At 37.6% G+C, this 26,347-nt stretch overlaps 1 protein-coding gene across 5 annotated transcripts in view; it reads left to right on the forward strand.

Annotated features, from left to right (window-relative positions):
• The window catches only part of pank4 (pantothenate kinase 4 (inactive)), a 146,389-nt gene that overhangs the window by 58,008 nt on the left and 62,034 nt on the right, over positions 1-26,347 (forward strand). For 3 of the 5 annotated variants that reach the window (XM_039756151.1, XM_039756152.1, XM_039756155.1), the window contains exons 10-11: positions 5,060-5,065; positions 10,319-10,474. In XM_039756151.1, the coding sequence (XP_039612085.1) occupies positions 5,060-5,065; positions 10,319-10,474 (162 nt within the window). The remainder of the gene's footprint in view (positions 1-5,059; positions 5,066-10,318; positions 10,475-26,347) is intronic. The other 2 variants (XM_039756153.1, XM_039756154.1) reach the window with 1 other exon arrangement.

Below are 26,347 nucleotides of genomic sequence, written 5' to 3' on the forward strand. Positions count from 1 at the left end.
TTTTTTTATTCAGTTTTATTGAGTGTTCCTGCTCACGCTGAATTAGTATGCCTCTTATGGTCCATGATGTCAAAGCTGCACTGACAAAAAACAGAGACATGGGTATATGTGATATTTAGAATAATTCATTTTATGACCTGTATTGTACATTTCGTAAAACATTGTGGCACTGATGCAACATTATTCATATTCATTTGCATGTCGTCTTGCAGTTGTAATCAGTGACTGGGTTTTTTTTCCTGATCTTGCCCAGTCTCCACATTTTTGTGTAATGTTGGTGTTTCTTTTGTACTTCAGGACAGAAGCTTGTCGATGTTGCATCCTCTTTTTCTTTTTCCATCACCTTTTCTTGTTAGAAGCTATGACGAAGTTCCTCTGCAAGGTGAACAAAGAACACTTTTTTCAGTGGAACCATGTATGCCTTGTACAGTACATGTGCATTGATTGTTGCCAGGTCAAGCATGCCAGCTGCGTGTTCCTGTTCACACTGAATAAGCTCATGCCTTCTGGTCCATGATGTCAACGCAGCACCAGGAGAAAAAAAAGAAAGAGACAAATATGTATGAAATTTTGAAGAAATCATTTTATGACCTGAATAGTACCAATCAGAAAACATCATTGCACTAATGCAATATAATTTGAAAACGAGCAGCGTTAGATAATCAGTTTTTTTTTATACAAAACAACTTACAAAGTGGATGAATGGTGTTATTCCATAATACTGACATTAGATGCAGAGGCAGAAGATCATCTCTTGACTGTAGGAGCTTACTACAGACATGGAGGAAAGTAAGCTTCCTAACCTCTGGCTAAATTAGAATTTAAGTAGATCAGAGGTTCTCAACCTTTGTTTCTACAAGGTACCCGAGTGTACAACAAGAAAATGTCAATATCCCTCTACAAATGCCATACTATTTACCTTTTGCTTTTTTTGAGGTCTTACTTTTTTTTTTGAACTTCTATTTATTGATAAAAGCATATTTGCAGCTTGTACTATTACCCTGCCTGTTTTTTTTAAAAACATAACACAATTAATAGGCCATTTCAAAAACAGCCTGTTTAGTTTTATTCAATAAAATTATTCGTACAAGTGCCTAAATTCCTAATCATAACATACAACAAGGATACAGGATTTGTCACTGCAGCTATTTTGATAATCATAAAAGTAGCTTACTACTCACTTGGCTCAAGTATTACTTTTTAAATTAAGCATAAAATTATTTAAGTAATTCTGATAATAAAATCAGAAGTAATTTTTTAAATTTAGAGAGTAAAATGTATAGAGGGTTGAACATAAAGTGGTTGAAGTGATAAGGACATGTGATGAATATGAGGCAAGACAATGAATATGTGGGCAAGAGAGTGATGAAAACGGAATTACAGGGGAAGAGAAGTTGAGGGAGGCCAAAGTGGATGTGAACAGAAAAAGTAAAAGCTTTACTGGGGAGGAGGTGCAGGACTGAGCTGTTTGGAGAAGGTTGATCAAACACATTGACCCAACATAGAAGAGGGGTAAAAATAAAGAGAAGAATTAGAATTTTTTTAAATGCAGAATTAGTTACTGCAGGCATTTTTTCATAATGTAATTACATTAGCTAAGTTATCTTCTATATTCAATACTGGAGCATTTCCATCAGCACTAGCCACATTTAATATGAGTGGAAATGCAAATGTATTTTCTCCCCACACACAACAATCAAGCCATCAGAAAAGTCAAAAGAATTTTGCAGGGTAGTGGCCACAGTCAGGTTAAGTCCTTGTCACATTATGCAACTTTTCCAGTGAATTTCAGTCTTTGCCTTCATTTACATCATTTTAGTAAGGAGGAGGCAGTTGTTGGTGAGCTCCCATTAAGCTGGTTGCCTAATGTAAAATGCTAAGTGACTCACTACCTCTAGTCTGCGATTCACTCCAATTATTGGGTTTGATTTTGTCTTTATTCATAGGGATAAACTCTGTTTGCTTGAGAACAGACAAGCACTGGATGCTCATCCACAAGTACAATTCATAGAATGCAGGGATGAGGAATAAGGAACACGTGTTTTGAACCTTGCAAATATAAAAAATGCAATTTTTTTCTGTTGTATTTTATGTACATGAACAGAATGAAAAAAGGACCTAGACTGCAGCTGAACTCGCCATATCTGTTAACCCTTCATACAGCACCCACTCTGTCAGGCAGCATGCTATTGGCTGTCACGAAAGCAGTGAGCACAACTATGCTGGGAGGCCGGGACTCAGTCGGCAAATGTCTCATGAACAGTGATTTTCAGTTGCGTAAATTGACATGATCTGTCAATGTGATCAGTGAATGCAGTCAGCAAATTTAACATACTGCATTACTCGAAGTTGAGTACTGTCACATAGACTGTAGCTGCAAAAGGCTGGCCAGCCCTGGTGCTTGTGCAGGTTTAAAAAAAATCTGTGCAGTGGTTTGTGAAGTTGAGTTACTATCTATTTCATGAGACTGCCTCATCTTTTCTATCATACTTGAAAACTGAAATTCTTTGTCACTTTCTTTTAACTTTTTCTTGTAGGGTCATTACAAGCAGCCTATTTCCTTTCAAACTACAGGTCAGTAGCTGTGGTGCGCTGTGTTGCGCTGATAAAAGTAAGCGACTACTACATCCCATATCTATGTACACATATGGGGAGTCCATCAAATCTCCACTGGCCACATCACGTCCAGAGATGTATTTTAATGCCAGATGTAAATGTGATCCAGCTAAACTACTGTATATACAAATGTAATTTGTATATGAAATGGACTTCAAAGGTTTGTCTTTAAGAAAACTAACAGTCATTGTGGGCCAAATGTAACATGTTTTGAATATTGATGAAGCAGGCATTTTTAAAGATATCCAGTAAGTTCTAAGTTTGTCAGTTGTGCTGTTGCTTGATTTTTAGTGCTATAATTAATTTTCAACTGTTTAATAATTTCAGTTATCTTGCCACTTATGTGGAAGTTTTCTGTGTCAACAGGTTGATTCTAATTATTCAGTAAACATGATATGTTGTCACAATAGATTTGCGTAAGGTGCTCAGTTGGCGGCCAAAGTGTGTCGTTAACTTTATTATCCCAAACTTTGAAATCTTATGACCTCTCCTTTCATAATTAATTTGTGTTCTTATACTGCTTTGCCCTTAGTCATAATTGCTTGCAAATTTTAAATTATGTATTGTACTTTTGTGTGTCTGCAATTTTTATTAATATAAAATGTCAAAATATATTTCTCCCAGTCTGCATATTAATGCATATTTGTGGATTTGAGCAGAGCTTTCTAGTGTGTAGAGGAGAGTCAGAGAGAAAAGATGTTACTAAAGTTTCTAGATCATTTTATTTGCTTGCTTTGCATTGAGCAACTGAGCATTTCACTACGTATTGTACTTTATGTACAGTACATTTTGTATGCGACAAGATTTGATTTGAAAGGTAGTTAAACACCCAGCCTTCATGTGGAAAAAAGAAATCCCTAAGTGACTGCTTAAGGGTTAACTAAGGTAAAGCCACACCTAATAAGAGTGAATTTGTCACCACATTGGTTCTAGAGCACATCATACCATGATCAGAATAAGTAATTGTGAAACTGTGGAAAAGAAGTTAATGTTGGTTAGTCTTGAAAGGAAAGATATGTAGAAACGACAGAAACGAGATATATTGTTGAAAGGGAGAAAGTCTGGGACAGCAATCTGTCTTCCTAATAGTCTGGGCCCAGTTTTGCCTGCAGAAAAGGTTCTTCTACATTTTATAGTAATAATAAAACATTATTTTAATTAGGGTCATGGTATGGGGAACACTTAGTTGCATAAATGCCATTGAGGAACTGTGAATGTCATGCCATGCCATCTCCTTGCGAGTTGAAGGTGAAATGTCTCTGGATCATACAACACATCAACTATTCTAAACTCACAAGTTTAGATCAGAGTTATGGAAAAAAAAATACATTTTAGAATGGGTTGGTAAAAGTCAGGTTCAGGTTTTTTCATGTCTACATAGTGTATATAGTACAATGAAATTTTTTACTTGCATTTCTCACCAGAACAGTTGACAGTAATGCAGTACAAACAAAAGACACTCGTACACAAATAAAGCATGCATAACATACAGTATATGCAATGTATATTTGTGAAACTTTTTTTTTTTATATAAAAATGCTCCCTTTTATTTTGTATGTTTTGGTTAAAAATCTACTAGATTCAAATGTCAAGGATATTCAGTAAATTTGGAAAGTCATATAGGAGAAGTATTTTTTTGCAGCGATGTGTCTAGTGTTAAGCTTGTAGGCATATGATTAAATAATGACTCATTAGACGGAAAAAATCATATCTTGCAACATGCTTGACTAAAAATTGTTTCATGGTTATAGCATTAGCTTTTTTCCTGTTGCACACTTTGTATTGATCTGCTCCTTAGATTTCATGGTTTTATTTTTTTTTCTCAATGGGATATCTGTATGATTAATGTTTATCAAGTGTCATTCTCCTTATAATATTAAACATGAGTATTATATTTTTTTTTAAACCATTCACTATTCTTGAATTGTATCTCTTATTTGAATGTTACTCCAGTGTGTTTTTTTCTAATGGTTTTCTGAAATAGATTTAAATGCTGTATTGCTTTTTTTTATTGTGTTGCATTTTGGCTGGTTTAGAAATCATATAATTATGAGATTACTTTTCTAAAGTTGCATCTGCATGGTGTTCTGAGCTACCACAGCCCCAGTTCTTCTGTTTGTGATTGTATAGTCCAGCGTTTGTGTTCTCGATGTCAGGTATCCCATATTTGTCCTGTAGTGTTTTTTTTTAAACATTTTTCAAACTCTAATCCTCTAAAGATATTCAACCACATGTGATTCACCATTATTCACTAGATGATGAAGTATTGTGAGGGTCATCCAGATGTATGCTGTCCTCATGGCCATTCATGCTCACCTGTGATTTCTTTCTGTGCCTTTTCAGCATTTAGTTTTTTTTTCTGCAAGTTGTTTTTCAATTTTGCCTAAATTTTACCTCTTTTTTTTCCTCCTTCTTCATCTCTACGCCTTATATGCCCCTCAAGTTTCCTGTGAGTAAAACCATTGTGTTGTATTTAGTTTTGTATGTTTAAGCCATTTTTGAGTCTTGTCTTTTATGTGAGCTGTTCCTAATTGTTTCCATTTGTTTGTAAATAGTCCATTGCATCTTTTGGTCTGAAATTCTGACTAAGATGTCTGTGCAAATAGTATGTGCCCTATAGCAATTAATAAGTTAGTTAAAAGAATTTTATTATATCAGGAAGAAATGGTGAAATTGATATTAGCAAAGTAACTTACATGGTATACCCACAATGTAACTGAGCTCTCAGTGTTCCAATCCAGAATTCCTTAATTCTCAAAACCCTCATGATAAATTCCATTTACTGTTCCAGATTCCTAGCTGATTTACAAAACATTGGAAGAGGCTTTTGGGAATCTTTTTCAGAAGTTTATTTCAGTTCACGTATATTATGGATGGATGCATGGTGATTTTGATCATTTATAAATTTGCAAATGATTTTTAAATGTTTATATGTTGTTGAGACATTCATCCTATTTATCTTGTTCATCAAAAATACAATTGTACAGTATTTTATTTTCAACATTACAGTATCCATGTTTGTAACTCTGCTTATGTCAATGTGTAAATGAGCTTTTCATTAAAACTCTGAAAGCTGTTTTTTAATGCTAGTTCATAGGGTATGTTCACACAGCAGTTAAAGTCTGATTTTTTTTTTACTTATGTAATGGATCTCTTCTTTTTTGAAAAGTGTGAACACAAAATAACAAAAACACATAGAATCAGAACTTTTCAGATCAGTTTTTGGCCATGGTTTCATATATTTGGTACAAAATCCAAAGCCTGCAATTTGAATGTGACCTGCGTTTAAACAAGTTAAACTAATCATTTTCTTAAAATATACACTGCTTATCTAATTTTACGTAAATATTTATGAGACCTTTATTATATCTGCTGTATTCTTTGAAAATCAAGATGGAATACAATACTGACTCAGGGTGCCTATGGAAAGAAAGCAAGGATGTGGAATTAATAAAAATTTGAAGTTTTATGTCACCAGCAAATACTGCCCAATAGCTACTAGTTTTCTGATGGAAATTAAACACTTCCAAAGAGTATTTTTCTGAGAGACTTGAATACAGACAATGACATAAGTAAGTAAACATCACTGTCAACATTCTGAAATGGTTAAACCACCATTTTGCTGACAAAGTTGTGGGCTTCTGTACTGAAAACAATATTAAGAAGTGCAGCAGCCAGCATGCTGTTGGTATTCATAATATTTTAAGTTCACATTTGTCTGATTTTTTTTTTTTTTTTAAGCCATGCAAGTAGTGCACATTTGAGATAGATACTGTATATGTAAACATTCTTATCAGATTGAATTGCATGTAAACTGGATTGTAACATTCAAAGAAAAAAAATTTGCAAAAAATCTGAATTTTAGCTGCATTGTGAACATAATCTTGTATTCTTTCCTTCTGTATTAAGTATTGTGTAATCAAAACATATACAAGCTGGCCAGTGTTGTTGCTATTATGAAATAATAATGAACAGAAAGGTTCTTAATAATCAGTAGTATGATTTGACTAAGACTTTGAAGTTATTGCATTTTTGAGACAACTTTGTGCACATTCATGTAACTGTTCCCAGCTTTGTAGATGCAAATTAAGTACTGAGCATTTCAAACTCTTTATAACCTAATTTGAGCAATATTGGACCTTTCTATGTAATACAGTGTTGTTTTTTGTTTGACTGTACTGAGACCTTCCCAGTAAAATTCATTAAATTTAGCTCTTTTTAATATCTTTGTGAGAAAGTAATTTATAGTGAAATTATTGCAGTGCATGATTAGAGTGACCAAAAAAGAAGGGTCTTTAAGTTATATCTAGTCATAAGTAGTGCTCATTTTCTAGTTCGAGTTAAGAAAACGTCAGGGGATTTAGCCTTTCATTACTGGTTGTAGCACAGAGGACTGATTTAGATTGCCAAACTAACATGCCATGCATGTTTATGAGCCTGGAAGAAAGGAAGAGGAAATCAAATATGGGACACCAGTACAGTTTACAGGTTGCTTTATATTTAGTTAAGATTTTATTGTAACTTAGAAAAGTATGTTCATTTCTTGCAAACTTTGCAACAGAATTGAGTTGTGTCATCAAATGAAAACAGGAGTTTAAGTCACAGGTGTCGAACTCCAGGCCTGGAGGGCCGCGGTGGCTGCAGGTTTTCTTTCTAACCATCTTCTTAATTAGTAACCAGTTTTTATGCTAATTAACTTCTTTAGCCTTGGTTTTAATTAGCTTGACTCAGCCCCCTTAGTTGTTTTTTCCCCTTAATTAGCAGCCAGACAGTAGTGAGACACAAAACAAGCCTCCACATGACCAGCTCACCTGTACCCATCAAACAAAATGTGAAAACAAAGAAAGGTGAAGGTCTCAGTAAGGCTGATCTCTCAGGTCATCAAGAAAATAATAGAATATAAATAGTTTTGGAAATGTCTGCTATGAGAGCAGCAACAAGCCATGGAATTGAATAATGGGTTTAATTAACAGCAACAACTCGCTTCTCCTTAAGGAACTAGTTGGAGTGAAATTAGTTGGACTTTGAAGCCCCAGTTTAGCTGGTCATTTGTTGGCTTGTTTTACATCTCATTTCTGTTTGGCTGTCACTTAATGAAGAAAAGAATCAATTCAGAAGACTTAATCATTAAAAACAGGGCTATTAAAATAGAGGGAAAAGAAGTTAATTAGCAGTGAAAACTGGACACTGATTAGGAAAAGGGTTAGAAAGAAAACCTGCAGCCATTGCGGCCCTCCAGGCCTGGAGTTCGACACCCGTGCCTTAAGTGACCACTTTAAATTGGCAGAATATGAGTGATAGTGGATATGTGTAAATGTGTCCCCTCTCATATGCTGAATTCTCATCCAAGCTTTGGTCATACCCTCTACTCAGTGCACAACATAGGTTGTTGGCTTCTGTTCCTCTGCATTAGAAAAAGCTAGCTGAAGATGGCAATTATTTTGTTGATTTTGAGTAAAACTGTAGAATGCGCCTACAGCAGTGATCCTTCGTTTACATGCTGGGGTAGGCATATTGCTGTAGGTTTGTATCCAATCCAGTTCTGTAACTCAATGAGTTACTATTCCAATTGAAGTAATTTTTCAATGTGCATTTTTCCTTCTCTTATTTTGCATTCAGAAAAGTGTATTAGTATGATATTTAAACTTAGAAGAAATTCATAAATTTGTATTTTTGCCATAGCTTTAACTTTCTTTTACCATTTTCTTTGTAATTCACCACTTTCTGTGGATTTTTCTCTGTTAATTGTATACAGATACTGACATACAGGTAAAATTCTGTTACAACGAATATCTTTGCAACGAAATTTTCATGACAACGAAGTATTTTTATGGTCCGACAGTTTCCTCATATGACGCGAGTCTATAGAAATCTCGTTATTACGAAGTACATTCAGCAGATACTTTCCATACAACGTAGTGCCCAAAAGATCTTGAAATGCCTGAATGAATCATCCGCAGAGCAGTTAGTTCTGTGGCTGCAGCTCAGTTGTGCACAACGATTTCCCCAAACAGAAACATTGTCTTTTTTTTTTTTCTTTCTTTAAACTTTCCTCGTACTATTTTTTTTTTTTTCTGTGTTTTTTTTCGGTGGTTTTAAGTGATACATTTTGCTTATTGCGCGTCAACATTTGAAAAGCATCCAAACTCTCAAAAGAGTTCAAAAACCTCACAATATGAAAAAGAAAATGATGATTCGGCTCCTGATTGATAACTGTTTTGCTTACAACATGCTTCTACATTTACATAATATTCATGTTGAATTTCTCTCACCCAATTGCACAGCAGTGCTTCAGCCATTGGATTTGGGCATCATTCACACCCTGAAAGTGTATTATCACAAAGAAATGCTGAGAAAAAGTCTCGTCAGCATAACTTGTAGGTAAGGAGGAGATTAAAATTAATGAGAAAGAAGCTATTGAAATGATTGCAAACGTCTGGGCGCAAGTTAAAGAAAGCACTATAGTGACCAATACAGAATCTCATTACAATTAAATTTTCATTACAACAAAATATTTTTTAGGTCCCTGGTAGTTCGTTGTAACGGAATTTTACCTGTATTCACTTAATGTGTTATTGAGTAAGATGAGGCTTAAATCTCAAATTTAGTTATATGGACCACCATGGCAGCAGCTGTTCATTCCTACTTATGTCTGCTTTTAATAGGAGTCTTGCTTTCATTAAACAACTGTTGTGTCGCCACTTTTATTTTTGTGTCATACCAAAAAGTACAAACTAATTTTTTAACATTTTTATTAGAATGTAACAATGATTTATGTTTGTTACAGTGGTGTGAGTTTTCTTTTTTCTTACATTTTAATATTTTGCTGTTTTTAAATGAATAATTAAACAAATCGGGTAAATTAGAAGTTAGAGAAACTCATTGATTTGTGAAACTAGTTGGAATAAAAATCTGCATCTATATGGGTGCTCTAGGAATAAACCTAAGAGCCACTGGGATACAAAAAGATTTAAACAGTGACTAATCTGTCTTGGAATCTCAGTAGAAAATGTAACATGTTGCTTCTTTTTGATATCAGAAATCAGTTTCTTTGGTTGGATTGCATTTAGAAGTAACACCAGTGATACTTTTTGTTTCACTCTTATGAAATGTCTACAGGAGACAAATGAAAAAATGTTGCATATTGATCACAGATCATTTAAAATACAGTATTACAAACAAGAAAGACTCAAGTTACACCTTTTCAGATTATACTTTAGAAGTTAAAATATTTTATCTTTTTCCTGCTTTTTTCATTCCCTCAAGATTTGGCTTAGTAGGCCGTATTGCGGCTTTGTTAGGCTTTTTAAGATGCTACACCTTTTTAAGATGCATTACATGTTCTTTTCATAGTAGTCTCTTTTTTGAAATGCTCAGTTTATACAAGTACATGGATGCTAACCTTGTCTATTGCACAGTTACAAGGCAATTATAAATAAATAAAGTTAGCTCTGTTACTTTATGTAAGCCATTCTGTTCCCAGAAAATGAAAAGGGAAGAAAAAAATCATTATGGGCTCAGACAAGCAACATAAAACATTTGTTGTGAGGACCAGTGTGCAAAGAGGAAACGACATACAGAAAATTGTCATTTTTCCATTGACCAAAGACATTTTGTTCAATGGTAATGTGATGTGTATTTGTCTCCGGTATTGAGAAAACTTACAGGTATTGTTTAATAAAATTTTCTTTTTGTTCTGCAGTTTGACATGTTAGAAATGGATAGGCTTGACCGTCAACTGGTTAACCTTCCACTGTTGCTTGACCCTTCTTCATATATTCCTGATACGGTGGACCTAACTGAAGATGCTATGGCCCGTGAATACTGGCTCTCTTGTTTCGAGGAAGCACTGGATGGGGTAAATATATCTCTATTCTTACAGTTTTATATTTTTTGAGTTATCTTGCAAAGTAATATTTTAAATGTGTGGACAAATGTGTGCCATAATAGGAAAAAAAATATTACTAGGTTTGTTCTTGTGCTTGAGACAAGTTCAGATAACATGCATTCTCTAATGCTCGTAAAATACAGTTAGGTTCATAAGTATTTGGACAGTGACAACAATTTTTTCATAATTTTGGCTCTATACGCCTCCACAATTGGTTTGAAATATAGTAATCATTATGTGATTAAAGTGTAGACTTACAGCTTTAAATTATGGGTTTAACAAAAATACTGTATAAACTGTTTGGGAACAACAGACATTTTTATACATTGTTCACCATTTTCAGGGGCACAAAAGCATTTTCACATTTAACTGACAAGCTGTATCAGCCAGGTGGGAGCAGTTTCCTCATTATTTTATTAACTATTAAGCAGGTAATAGTCTGGAATTGACTCCCAAGTGTGGAATTTTCATTTGGAAGCTGTCACTGTGAACTCTCAATATGAAGTCCAAAGAGCTGTCCGTACAAGTAAAAACAGTCCATTAGGCTGAGAAAACAAAACAAACCCTTTAGAGAGAGAGCAGAAACATGAGGAGTGTTCAAAACATACATTTGGTACATTCTTATAAAGAAGGAACACACTGGTGAACTCCACAACACCAGAAGGTTTGAAAAACCACAGATGACAACTGTGCTGGATGATTGCAGAATTCTGTCCTTGGTGAAGAGCAACACCTTCACAACATTTAGCCAAAACAACAATACTCTCTGAGAGAGAGACATATCATTGCCAAACTGTACAATTAAGAGAAGGCCTCATGAAGGTAAAGACAAAGGGATTACCACAAGGTGCAAACCATTGGTAAACCAAGCGTAGGAAGGACAGATTAGACCTTGTCAGAAAACATTTTTTTAAAAGCCTGTCTAGTTCTGGAACAATTTTCTTTGGACAAAAGAAACTAAGATCAGTATATACCAGAATGTTTGAAAGTGAAGATATGGCTAATGATCTGATGAATACCACATCATGTGTGAAACATAGTGGAGGTTGTTTTATAGCATGATCATGCATGGCTGCTGATGGAAGTAGCAAGATGATTTCATTTTTTTTGGAAATGTTATTACCGTAGATACTCATGTATAAGTTGAAAAATGTATGCCTTAAAATTCATTCAAAAACACAAAGTCGACTTATCCATGGGGCAACACTAATTTCATTAAATAATTCTTTAAACTGTGAAATACCGCACTTGAATTTGAGCATTAGCTTTTGCAGGTTTTGGATAACAAACATACCATTAGCTGCCAGTAGATGGCGGTAACCAGAAACATACAGTATTTCGGACCATAAGGTTCACCGGATTTTAAAGCGCAATATCAATAAATGGGTCTACTTTCATACATAAGGCGCATCAGATTATAAAGCGCATTCAGCGAAACAAAACCGATAAGTCAAACTTTATTCAACTCATTCACAATAACTCTCAACATTGCTCAGTTGTAACATACTGTAAAATACAAAACAATACACTCACTTTTTAAGTTCAATCCTCTTCCACAAATCTATCAAATTCTTCATCCTCAGTGTCTGAGGTAAACAGTTGGGCGATTTCAGCATCAAGCATGCCCGGATCTCTCTCGTCATTATCCGAGTCAGTCTCATTGCTGTTACTTAGCTGTTTAGTGATGAAAGCTCAAAGATACTTGAGACTGATACCTTAGCCCAGGCATCCACGATCCATTGGCAGATAGTGGCATAACTCGCCTGGCGTTGCCTTCCTGTCTTGGTGAATGTGTGCTCACCTTCCATCATCCAATGCTCCCACGCATCTCGCAATTTAACTTTGAACGACCTGTTGACACCGATATCTAACAGTTGGAGTTCTTTGGTTAATCCACCCGGAATGATGGCAAGCTCCGAATTAGTTTGCTTCACTTGGATTTTGACAGTATCGGTGAGATGGGCGCGCATGGAGTCGCAGATCAATAGAGACAGAGATTTGTGGAAAAAGCCATCCGGTCTCCTGATGTAAACTTCCTGACTACGGTAGCTGTAATGCTCCAACAATCCATCAAGCGGTGCAGCTTCGTAGCTTACCAAAGTCATTCTAAAACATTTTGACAGATTTTTGAGCACCGTGTACCACATAAAATTGGTTCGAGGTCAGTAAGCACAACCAGAATTAATACATAAGGCTCACCGGATTACAAGGCGAACTGTCAATTTTTGATAAAATTAAAGGATTTTAAGTGCGCCTTATTGTCCGAAAAATAATCAACAACATCCTCCCACAGTCCAAAAACATGCAGGTTAGGTGGATTGGCGATTCTAAATTGGCCCTAGTGTGTGCTTGGTGTGTGGATGTGTTTGTGTGTGTCCTGCGGTGGATTGGCAACCTGCCCGGGATTGGTTCCTGCTGTGCCCTGTGTTGGCTGGGATTGGCTCCAGCAAACCCCCGTGACCCTGTGTTTGGATTCAGTGGGTTGGAATATGGATGGATGGATTTAATACAATCTACTCAACATTCATTTGGTGCAACGTTTTGCAGCTGTTTATTAAATTTGCATTGAATTGTTTCTGGAGAAGCTTGATGACCCCACATGCTCTGCATTATTAGCCTACGTATATTTAATTGCAGTTTATTAGTAAAATAGATCAATATATTAAGTTAAACTTCTTACCGGTACGATCATGAATTCTGAAAAGAAGACAAGAGCATCGTATCCCGCATCGTTCAAACTGAAAGTTATTCAGCGTGCTGAGGAAACCAATAATTTTGTGGCTGGTAGAGAGTTTTGCTTTAGCGAAAAACTTGTAAGAGATTGGAGAAAAAATAAGTCTTCTCTACAAGCAATGCCAAAGTCTAGGAAAGCATTGCGTTTTAGACTTTCGCCTTTCAGTGGACTGGAAAAGGACTTGAATGACTGGATTGTGGAATGCAGGCAAAATTAATACGTTGTGACTCGTTCGAGCATTCGGTTACGGGCACTTCAATTGGCAAAAGAAGGAAAGTATTTAATGATCGATGGTAAGCCTTTGTTGAAATTTCAAGCATCGGCTGGCTATTGTACGCGGTTTATGAACAGATATGGGCTGTGCCTTCGTCAGCGAACAAAAATCGCGCAGAAGCTGCCAATAGATCTGGAAGAAAAGGTCAGTTCCTTTCATAAATTTATTATCAAGCAAAGAAAAAGGCATGACTTTGAACTCCGTAACATTGGTAACATGGATGAAACGCCAATGACATTTGATATGCCGGGGAATCGAACTGTAGCAGGTATTGGTGAGAAGACCATACTTATTAAGTCAACGGGCCATGAAAAAACCCATTTCACCGTTGTCCTCTCTTGCTTGGCAGATGGTACAAAGCTATGCCCAACGATAATATTCAAGAGGAAGTCATTCCCAAAGAACGTAAAATTTCCTGCAGGCATTATTGTTCGTGTACACCCCAAAGGCTGGATGGATGAGGCTGGAACGAAAATGTGGCTTCAAGATGTGTGGGCTAGGCGATCAGGAGCAGGGCAAAGTAAACGGCCGTCACTTTTGCTGTGGGACATGTTCCGCGCTCATACATCAGAGGATGTGAAGGATGAAGCCAGGAAAATGGCTACTACGTTAGCTGTTATTCCCGGCGGATTGACATCGATGCTCCAGCCATTACATGTTTGTTTGAACAAGCCATTCAAGGACAGAGTACGCAGCATGTGGCAGCAGTGGATGTGTTCTGGAGAAGTAAAATTAACAAAAGGAGGGAATTTGAAGAAACCAGACATTGATTTAGTAACTAAATGGGTAAAGGAAGCTTGGGACTCAATTCCACCAGAAATGATCAAAAAGTCGTTCTTGAAATGTGGCATCAGTAATGCTATGGATGGATCAGAAGATGATGCCATCTATGAAGACAAAGAATCAGCAGCAGATGATTCAACAATCGGCGACAGCGAAGAGGATGATGTTTATGCTGACGACGTCACGGAAGAAAACTTTCACGTTTTATTCGGACATTCTGATGACGAAGAGTCAGACTTTGAAGAATTTGAAGAAGACACTTAGGGCCACTTTATTATATGCGAGGGATTTGAATACAAATTTAATTGAAATATTCTAACTGTAAGTAAATGAATAAAAATGTTTTTGGAGTTTTAATTTTGGCTTAATAAAATTCTTCCAAGAAAAAAATGTTGAAAGTCTGGGCCCAGGTACGTTGGGTATAATTATGAAATTCAAAGAATTTGATAGGCTGTCAAGCTTTACCCTCGACTTATACGCAGGTCATAACAAATTTCATAATTTTCGGCGTAAACAATACACTCGACTTATCTGTGAGGTCAACTAATAGGCGAGTATCTACGGTAATTTAATTGCAATCATTCCATACAAATCAATCAGTTTTTACAAATTGTAGGATTGAGAACAAGTCGACCCCCACCACTGAGAGAGAGAGCATGGCCAACGGAGTAAAACTTAAGACTTGTAAACATACCTAAATTGATGAGTTTGATAAGCCAATATAGATGAATGGAGAAGAAAAAGAAATACAGAAATAATTGCTTCCTCTGTGCTTTAAGAACTTATTCTAAAATATTACTGATTAGATCCTGCCATGTTTTGAAAAAAATCTGTACAGATCCTCTGAGTATTTGATTTTTTCCAATTTCAAATAGTATAAAACATCGGTTTCCCACAGACTTAAGAGGAGAGTTAGGAGTCTTCCAGTTTAGCAAAATAAGTCTGCTTGCCAAAAGTGTAGTGAATGCAATCACAGTTTGTCCTTCTCCACTTTAAACTCATCTGGAAGAACCCCAAACACAGCTGTTAATGGGTTAGGAGGGATTGTCACACCAAGGCTGTCTGAATGGTAATTAAAAATTTTGGTCCAGAATGATGTTAATTTGGTGCAGGCCCAAAACATGTGACCCAATGAGGCTGGGACTTGATTGTGGCGTTCACAGGTTGGATCTTGCCCTGGGAAGATTTTGGAGAGTTTTAGGTGAGACAGATGTGCTCGATATATAATTTTGAGTTGAATAATTGTATGCTTTGCGCATATGAAGCTCGAGTGAATTCTCTGCATTGCTATTTTCCACTCCTTTTCTGATATATTATTATTGATATATTAATATTATATTAATATTAATTTTTCCCAGTGTCCTCTTGGATCTTTGTAAAATAATGTTATATATTGCAGAGATGGTGTCTGAGTCCTTGAAATTGAGCAATATTTTTCCAGCATGGATGAGGGTGCAAGATGAGGAAATTTGGGAAGGTTCTGTTTAACAAAGTTCCTAATTTGAAGATAGTGAAAGAAATGTGTAGCTGGAATGTTAAATTTGGAATGTAATTGCTCATAGGATGCAAAGACGTTGTCTATATAAAGATCTCTAAGCAAGTTAATCCCAAATTTTTTCCAGATATTAAAAACTGCATATGTTTGCGAAGGTTGAAACAGGTGGTTCTCTTGCAGAGGTACCACAGATAAAAGCTTCTCCATCTTAAAATGCTTTCTACATTGGTTCCATATTCTAAGTAAGTGAAGCACAATTGGGATATTAGTATATTGCCGATAACTTGCATTTATTGGGGCACAGAGCAGGGAATATAAAGAAGTACTGCAGGATTTTACTTATATTGCGGACCAAGCCTGTGTATGTTCATCTATTTGTGTCCAGGTTTTTATAGCTTGTATGTTTGCTGCCTAATAATAAAACTGGAAGTCGTGCTTCGACTTTTGCGGCTTCACTCCATCGCAGATTTTAAATGTAAGCATATCTAAATATATATCATGGATTTTTTGTTGGTTCGTGGTTTTCTGCGGACAATGGGTCTTTTAATTTCCTGTACATGCTTCCTCAGTTGGTTTGCCCAGTTGATTTCATACAAGGGACGCTATTGGCGGATGGCAGAGAAGCTACCCAATCAGAGCACACATTATGTACAAACCGGATTCCAAAAAAGTTGGAACACTAAACAAATTGTGAATAAAAAATGAATGCAATGATGTGGAGATGGCAAATGTCAATATTTTATTTGTAATAGAATGTAGATGACAGATCAAACGTTTAATCCGAGTAAATAGATAGATAGATAGATAGATAGATACTTTATTAATCCCAAGGGGAAATTCACATGTATCATTTTAAAGGAAAAATATGTTGATTCAAAATTTCACGGTGTCAACAAATCCCAAAAAAGTTGGGACAAGTAGCAATAAGAGGCTGGAAAAAGTAAATTTGAGCATAACGAAGAGCTGGAAGACCAATAAACACTAATTGGGTCAATTGGCAACATGATTGGGTATAAAAAGAGCTTCTCAGAGTGGCAGTGTATCTCAGAAGCCAAGATGGGTAGAGGATCATCAATTCCCACAATGTTGCGCAGAAAGATAGTGGAGCAATATCAGAAAGGTGTTACCCAGCGAAAAATTGCAAAGACTTTGCATCTATCATCATCAACTGTGCATAACATCATCCGAAGATTCAGAGAATCTGGAACAATCTCTGTGCGTAAGGGTCAAGGCCGTAAAACCATACTGGATGCCCGTGATCTCCGGGCCCTTAAACGACACTGCACCACAAACAGGAATGCTACTGTAAAGGAAATCACAGAATGGGCTAAGGAATACTTCCAGAAACCATTGTCAGTGAACACAATCCACTGTGCCATCCGCCGTTGCCAGCTGAAACTCTGCAGTGCAAAGAAGAAGCCATTTCTAAGCAAGATCCACAAGCTCAGGCATTGTCACTGGGCCAGGGATCATTTAAAATGGAGTGTGGCAAAATGGAAGACTGTTCTGTGGTCAGACGAGTCACGATTCAAAGTTCTTTTTGGAAATCTGGGACGCCATGTCATCTGGACCAAAGAGGACAAGGACAACCCAAGTTGTTATCAACGCTCGGTTCAGAAGCCTGCATCCCTGATGGTATGGGGTTGCATGAGTGCGTGTGGCATGGGCAGCTTGCATGTCTGGAAAGGCACCTTCAATGCAGAAAAATATATTCAGGTTCTAGAACAACATATGCTCCCATCCAGACGTCATCTCTTTCAGGGAAGACCCTGCATTTTTCAACAAGATAATGCCACACCACATTCTGCATCAATCACAACATCATGACTGCGTAGGAGAAGGATCTGGGTACTGAAATGGCCAGTCTGCAGTCCAGATCTTTCACCTATAGAGGACATTTGGCGCATCATAAAGAGGAAGGTGCGACAAAGAAGGCCCAAGACGATTGAACAGTTAGAGGCCTGTATTAGACAAGAATGGGAGAGCATTCCTATTTCTAAACTTGAGAAACTGGTCTCCTCGGTCCCCAGACGTCTGTTGAGTGTTGTAAGAAGAAGGGGAGATGCCACACAGTGGTGAAAATGGCCTTGTCTCAACTTTTTTGGGATTTGTTGACACCATGAAATTCTGAATCAACATATTTTTCCCTTAAAATGATACATTTTCTCAGTTTAAACTTTTGTTCCGTGATTTATGTTCTATTCTGAATAAAATATTAGAAGTTGGCACCTCCACATCATTGCATTTAGTTTTTATTCACGATTTGTATAGTGTCCCAACTTTTTTGGAATCCGGTTTGTATTAAATAAAACTCCACAATGATATGCTATATGCTTCTCGCGCGGTGCAGGTGCTTCACATACTTAAAAGCTCTATCAGCACCTATTGATTTTTGATTGTTTGCTTTTCTGTCTCTCCGACATTCTCTGCTCCTGACGTGCACTCCTTTTGAAGAGTAAGATATGTTTGCATTCTTTTAATTGTGAGAAAGAACTGTCATCCCTGTCTTGTCATGGAGCACAGTTTAAACTTTTGACTAAAGGGTGTTATTTCATGTCTAGAGGGCTCTAATAATGTTTTAAAAATGTATTTAGAAGGTTGTAAACAGGTTTTCTATGCTCTAACTGGGAAAATATTAGATTTATAAATAAGAATCCTACTTCACATAAATTCATTTATCGCGGTAGAGTCTGGAATGGATTAACCGCGATAAACGAGGGTTTACTGTATTACCGAAGGGAGCACTTTCTCCATCCTTCTAGCTATTATTTTTGAGAGTATTTTAACGTCATTATTCAAAAGTGAAATTGGTCTGTATGATGCACATTGTAATAAGTCCTTATTTTGTATAGTAAAAACGGTGATTAATGCTTGGCGAAGAGTTTGATTGTCTCTGGCTTCTGTAAATGTTGCTAATAGGAGGGGAGCTAGCTGAGCGGAGAATTTATTATAAAATTCTGCAGGGTAGCCATCAGGTCCTGCTGCTTTCCCACCTTGTAGTGACTTTATAGCACCTAGTAATTTCTGATAACGCCAGAGGTTTATCGAGTTCCTCCACACTAAGTGTCTATTTGTGGTATTTGTAATGTATCCAGAAATGCATTAGATTGTGTATTGTCTTCTTTAAACTCAGTAGAATATAAGGATTTATAGTAGTCTCTAAATGTGTGCATTATATTTTTGTGGTTGATGATTTTATATCCATTCGTGTTGGTGATTACTGGGATTGCGTTGCTGACTACTTGCTTGTGAATTTGTTGAGCTAAAAACTTATTAGCTTTCTCTCCGTGTTCATAGTAATGATGTCTGGATTTGTAAATTAGTTGTTCAATTTCTTTAGTTGTCAAGAGGTTTAGTTCTGAATGCAGAGCCTGCCTTTTCCTATGTAGAGCCTTGCTTGGAAGCCTTGAATGTTCTTCATCTATTCTAGTAATTTTGCTTTTTAGCTCTGCTACTTTCTTGGTTTCTAATTTATTTCTGTGGGAAAGATATGAGATAATCTGTTCTCTTAAGAAGGCCTTAAGAGTTTCCCAGAGTATTCCTGCAGAAATCTCTGAGGATGTATTTGTCTCTAGAAAGAAACTAAATTTGTTTGATATAAATTCTGTACAATTCTCGTCTGAATGATTTCTGAAGTACACAGGGCTATACTATCTGCTCAGATTCAGCCAATTGCAGCAAAATTGATAGGAAGATGCTGAGTAAGCAAACCAAATACTTTCCAAGGTAAAGTACTGGAATATTTTTCAATATTCGCGTCAATCAACTGACATCGACCCAGTTGGACATGCATTTAACTTGCTGAAAACAAAACTGATGGCGTAAAGTTCAATGAACAAGCAGTAACTGAAGACCACTGCAGTTAAGGGACTGGCAAATTATCACTAGAGTGCAAACCCAGTATTTGGAGATGGCCATGGGTCCTTTTGCAATAAATTTGAAGAGGAATATGCTTAGTATCTGGGAGATCATTCAGTAATTTAAAATTTCTTAGAAATGAAATATCCAAAATACGATGTGATGCGTCCTCTTGTGATCTTATTAATGATCATTTCTGTGAACAGAGTATCACAGTTGCACAAAGAATCTTTGTCAAGTCTAGGTATTTTATTACCTCTACTATTATCTAATTTTGTTTAGAATGTTTAACTTTGAATTACATCCTTCAAACAATTGTAATGTCATTTATTGGAACATTTTTACCTCCCTGCTGTGAGGGTTTAAAGCAGTTCTCTTAATCTTAAACTAATTTTGGTTAACACTAGAATTACCAGAGCCTACGAAAAAACTCGTAATTCCGTCCCACCTTAAACTGCTTCTTAAATCCCTTCACACCTCTCCGCCACCGTCCTTTGTCTTCTAAATGTGCTGATAAAGAGAAGCTTAGAGCAGCCGGCTATTCCATCCCCCCACCAATTTAGAACGTGCACGAACTTCAGCTTGATTGAGTATCTGGGAGTGAAGTGGAGTTTTAGAGTGGAAATAATAGATCGTTATTTGGAACACACGCATTTCATGTCTGTTCAGTTTCTACAGTAATCTGTGTCAACACATTGTTAAAACAGAAACGTTTTTATATTCTAGTAGTAGATGACGAAAATGTAGGCATAAACTATATAATGTATGAAGCCTGAAGTCCAAATAGCAAAGAAACATTTTCACAAGAATAACACAATTGCACTTTTATTCAAAATATAACTGCAGAAACAAAAGCCGCCTTAACATGCGACATTGACACATTTTTTGTAACTGCCTCTGTGGTTCAATAGACTTAGCCCCCGCTTGGGAATCAAGGAGTCACGAGTTCGATCCTGCCCCCCTCCATTTTGAGAAGTAAACTGCTCTTATTCTTACTGTTTTAGAATAAAAGCATACATTTGATTTCAGTCTGTAACAGCCGGTGCAATTTATGATCCTTGTAAAGGTTAGATTTTTTTTTATTCACTTTTCATTCTCTCAGTCGCGTTCAGAATCAATCCATACAACCCCATCTGACACGGCTGTTTTCACTAAAGACGCGCTATAGCTCTGCAGTGTACCACGATGCATACTAACGCCAAACACCCACCGCCCCCCAACCACGGGTTCTGACACACAAACGCTGGCGAAGCTGCCTTCTTCGTATCTCACCGTCACTTGCTTTTCTTTTTATTCAGTTTTATTGAGTGTTCCTGCCAGTCCCCGCATGTTGCTGTATGCTGTTTCTTTTGTACTCCAGGACATGCAGAGGAAAGAATGGTAAAGACCAGTAACTTCGGCGCTATATGCAATCATCAGACACTCCCCATCTGCCCGTGTCGTTCAAACACAGGAACATATATTGGTGTAAAAGTATAATAAAAGTGCACTTTTTCCATCGCCTTTTCCTGTAAGAAGCAGTGTACACACTTCTCTCTATGCTGTGGTTTCTATTACACACCTGAAAAAAAGAGACAATACATGTGAACATATCCAGCATACAGCAACATGCGGGGACTGGCAGGAACACTCAATAAAACTGAATAAAAAGAAAATCAAGTGACGGTGAGATACTGAAGAAGGCAGCTTCGCCAGCGCCTGTGTCAGAACCGGTGGGGGCTTAGTATGCATCGTGGTACAACGCAGAGCTATAGCGCCTGTATTCTGTTTCTTTTGTACCCAGGGCACGCAGAGGAGAGAATAGTAAAGAGCAGTAAGTTCGGCGCTATATGCAATCATCAGACACTCCCCATCTGCCCGTTGTTTTGTTATACTTTTCAATACTTTTTATACTGCTCAAACGGGCATGCTCAAAAATACACGTAATGCCACGAAAAGTGCACGCAGACACTTCATTTCGCAAACAAAACAAGTGCACTTTTATTCAAAACTACCTGTATAACCAAGAAAAAGAAAGCAAGTTACAGTAGGCGATTGATAGACAGCTTGCATGGTGCAATGCTAAGAAGTGCAGATTTTCATTCCGTGCTATATAAAATCATCACATTCAAATATTAACAGTTCCCACACACCCAAGGACCGTCCTTCCTACATTTACGACACGTGTACTTGTTGCCGTGTACACACCTCTCTGTGCTATGGTTTCTATTACACTGAATGAGCACCTGACACTGTACTTTCTTCCCTGGGGGAAGGTCCCGCATCAGAGAATTTCCAGTTCCTGCATAAATTCACACCGATCTGACGCTGTTCGTTTTCAAATAATATTGCATTAGTGCGATTATATTTTCACATATATTGTCTCTTTCTTTCAGGTGTGTAATAGAAACCACAGCATAGAGAGAAGTGTGTACATTGCTTCTTACAGGAAAAGGCGATGGAAAAAGTGCACTTGAATAAAAGTGCACTTTTGTTATACTTTTACACCAATATATGTTCCTGTGTTTGAACGACACGGCAGATGGGGAGTGTCTGATGATTGCATATAGCGCCGAAGTTACTGGTCTTTACCATTCTTTCCTCTGCATGTCCTGGAGTACAAAAGAAACAGCATACAGCAACATGCGGGACTGGCAGGAACACTCAATAAAACTGAATAAAAGAAAAGCAAGTGACGGTGAGATACGAAGAAGGCAGCTTCGCCAGCGTTTGTGTGTCAGAACCGGGGGGGCTGGGGTTTGGCGTTAGTATGCATCGTGGTACACTGCAGAGCTATAGCGCGTCTTTAGTGAAAACAGCCGTGTCAGATGGGGTTGTATGGATTGATTCTGAACGCGACTGAGAAAATGAAAAGTGAATAAAAAAAAAAAAAAAAAGCTAACCTTTACAAGGATCATAAATTGCACTGGCTGTTACAGACTGAAATCAAATGTATGCTTTTATTCTAAAACAGTAAGACTAAGAGCAGTTTACTTCTCAAAACGGAGGGGCGCAGGATCGAACTCGTGACCTCTTGATTCCCAAGCGGGGGCTGAGTCTATTGAACCACGGAGCAGTTACAATAAACTGCTGTCAATGTCGCATGTTAAGGCGGCTTTTGTTTCTGCAGTTATATTTTTGAATAAAAGTGCAATTGTGTTATTCTTGTGAAAATGTCTCTTTGCTATTAGGACTTCAGGCTTCATACATTATATAGTTTATGCCTACATTTTGTCATCTACTACTAGAATATAAAAAACGTTTCTGTTTTAACAATGTGTTGACACAGATTACTGTAGAAACGGAACAGACATGAAATGCGTGTGTTCCAAACAACAATCTATTATTTCCACTCTAAAACTCCACTTCACTCCCAGATACTCAATCAAGGCATGAGCTGAGAGAAGTTCGTGCACGTTCTAAATTGGTGGGGGGATGGAATAGCCGGCTGCTCCTAGCTTCTCCTTATCAGCACATTTAGAAGACAAAGAGCGCTGGCGGAGAGGTGTGAAGAGATTTAAGAAGCAGTTTAAGGTGGGACGGAATTACAAGTTTTTTCGTAGGCTCTGGTAATTCTAGTGTTAATTCCTTGAGTGCTTTTCTAAACATATTCTTAAGTCTCTTTTTATGTTTGTTTTCCTATGTGAAAGAACTTTTGGTTTGTTTTAAAAGCAGTGTAACCACTAAGTGTTGAAAACTACATTTAAAAAAGATAATATGAATTCATTTAGGCCCAATAAACATTAGTAGCCTATAAGGCTTTCTTAAAATTTCTCAGATCTCTTGTAAACACTTTTTTTTAAATAGAACAGTAGAACGAACAGGCCATCTAACCCAACAAAGCTTGCCAGTCCTATCTAATTCTTCTAAAAAAACGTTGTCTAGTTTTGAAAGTCCCTAAAGTCCTACTGTCTATCACACTACTTGAAGCTTATTCCAAGGGTTTATGGTTCTCTATGTGAAGAAAAACTCCTTAATGTTTGTGCAAAATTTACCCTTAAGAAGTTTCCAACTGTGTCCTTGTGTTCTTGATGATCCACTGTACTAATTCCCTTCATAATTTTAAACACTTCAATTATACAGTATCTCCTCTTAATTTTCTTTTGTGGAAACTGAAAAGGCTCAGCTCTGTAAATCTTTCTTCATATCTCATCCGATACAGCCATAGGATCAGCCTAGTAGCTATTGTCTAACTTTTTCTAGTGCTGCTATGTCTTTTTTGTAGCCTAGGGACCAAAACTGTACACGATACTCCAGATGAGACCTCATCGGTGCATTATAAAGCTTGAGCATAATGTCCTTGGACTTGTACTATACGCATTGTGCAATATAACCTGGCATTCCTTTAGCCTTTGTGAAGGCCAGCAAGGGTCCCATGCCCGGCAGGGGCGCCCCTGCTGCTTATGTTCTGGGGGAGCCGCCATGGACAGTCCAGTACCTCCCCCGGGACACTTGGTGGCAGCCTCCCTGGCCGACGGTGTTTTCCCATCCACCGGCAGGGCTCCATGGGAGATGGAGTCCTCCACAGCTTGGTTGGGGCCCGGCGTAACTGCTAGGGGGAGCTGCCTGCTTCCCACAGCCCGGCTGGACGAGCCTGCAGCCCCACCCAGAAGTGCAATTAGGACCAGGTGGTTAATCACCTAGAACGCTTCCGGATGGGCTATAAAAGGGCCCAGCCACCACCACTCGGTGAGCCAAAGTTGGGAGGAAGGAGACGAAGCTTGTCTGGGAGGAGTGGTGGAGCGAGGTGGAGAATTGTGGTTTGTTTTGTGCTTTGTTTTGTGCTTTGGGACTGTGTTTGGGCTGTGTGGCACGGGGAAGACGTGTCACACAGCTGAAGAAAAAATAAAACCTGTGTGTTTTTGTACACGTGCCTCTGCGTGGTCTGTGCTGGGTCGGTCGCTATATAGCGCCTTTTACACCTTCTAAGTGGCTTCTGAACACTGTCTGGAAGTTGATATTGTAGAGTCCACTGTGACTCCTAAATCCTTCTCATAAAGTATGTGATTCTATGTGAAATACTTTACATTTACTGACATTAAATTTCATTTGTCACAAATCTGCCCAAGCCTGTGTACTGCCCAAGTCCCTCTCTAATGATTTAGTGGAATCCAGATTATCTGTCAATCCACCTATGTTGGCATCATCTGCAGCTTGTTATTTATATTCCTTTCCAAATCATTTATATACAGCATATTAAAAATAGGAGCACTGACTCCTGTGGGACACCACTCTTAACATCAGACAATTCTGATAGGGTTCCTTGCACCATAACCCTCTGCTTCCCTTGTCTAAGCCAAGTTTGCACCCATCTACAAAGAGCACTCTGAACTTCCTCTTCTTTTAGCTGGATGCCCAACCTCCCATGTGGTGCCTCATGAAATGGTTTTTGAAAGACAAAATAAATAAAGGCTCCGCTTTAATCATAACTTTTTGTTGCTTCCTCATAGAATTCCAGCATGTTGGTTAAACATGACCTCCCTCTATGCTAGATAGTAAAACTCCTGTTCTTGCCATGTGTTGCTCAATCTTATCCTTAATAATTTATTCCATTAATTTTCCTGTGATACAGATTATGCCTACTGGCATATAATGGCATGGATCTGTCTAATCACTCTTTTTATATAACAGAATTATAATTGCAATTTTCTAGTGTTTTGGAATTTCCCCAGTGGGCAATGACTTCTTACAAATATGCATCAAGGGATTATATATGTGCTCGCTAACCTCCTTAGGAACTCATGAGTAAATATTATCTGTTCCTTGTGAGTTGTTTGATTTCAGCCTATTTAATCTGGGCAGTACTTCTCCCTGTACGATTTCTAAATCACTCTGTACCTCCTTAGTAGTCCATTTTACCGCTGGGAGGTTATCTACTTCCTCACATGTGAAGGATCTCTTTGGGTCATCTTTTGTCTTATCTGCTATATTCCCCCCTCCTTGTCTTTTAGCCTCCCTAATATCCTTCTTAATAATAGAATTACCAGAGCCTATAAAAAAAACTTGTAGATCCGGCCCACTTTAAATCTGTTCGCACCTCTCCGCCAGCGTCTTTTATCCTCTAAATGTGCCGATAAAGACAAGCTGCAAGCATCCAGCTATTCCATCCCCCCACCAACTTAGAACGTGCATGAACTTCTCCCAGCTCATGCCTTGATTGATTATCTGGGAGTGAAGTGGAGTTTTAGAGTGGAAATAATAGATCGTTATTTAGAACACATGCATTTCATGTGTGTTCCGTTTCTACAGTAATCTGTGGAAACACATTTTTAAAACAGAATCGTTTTTCATATTTTAGTAGTAAATGACAAAATGTAGGCATAAACTATATAATGTATGAAGCCTGAAGTCCAAAGATCAAATAAACACTTTCACAAAAAGTTTGAGGAAAAGAAAACAGCTTCCGTGGCGTAGAGGTATGAAAAAAAGCTGTATTAGCATGCGACACTGACACGCATTTACTATGCCTCCGTGGTGCAACGGTATCAGCTGCTGACTGGGAATCAAAAGGTCACGAGTTCGATCCCACACGACTCCGTTTTGAGAAGTGAACTATTTTAGAATAAAAAAATACATTTGATTCCAGTCTGTAACAGCCGGTGTAATTTATGATGCATGTAAAGGTTAGCTGCTTTTTTTTTTTTTTTCTCTCAGCTGCGCTCACGATCCCAACTCCCTAAATCCCCAACCCCATTTGACACTGCTGTTTTCACATAGACG

The sequence above is a fragment of the Polypterus senegalus genome, chromosome 6 (assembly GCF_016835505.1).
Source record: "Polypterus senegalus isolate Bchr_013 chromosome 6, ASM1683550v1, whole genome shotgun sequence".
Taxonomy (NCBI): Eukaryota; Metazoa; Chordata; class Cladistia; order Polypteriformes; family Polypteridae; genus Polypterus; species Polypterus senegalus.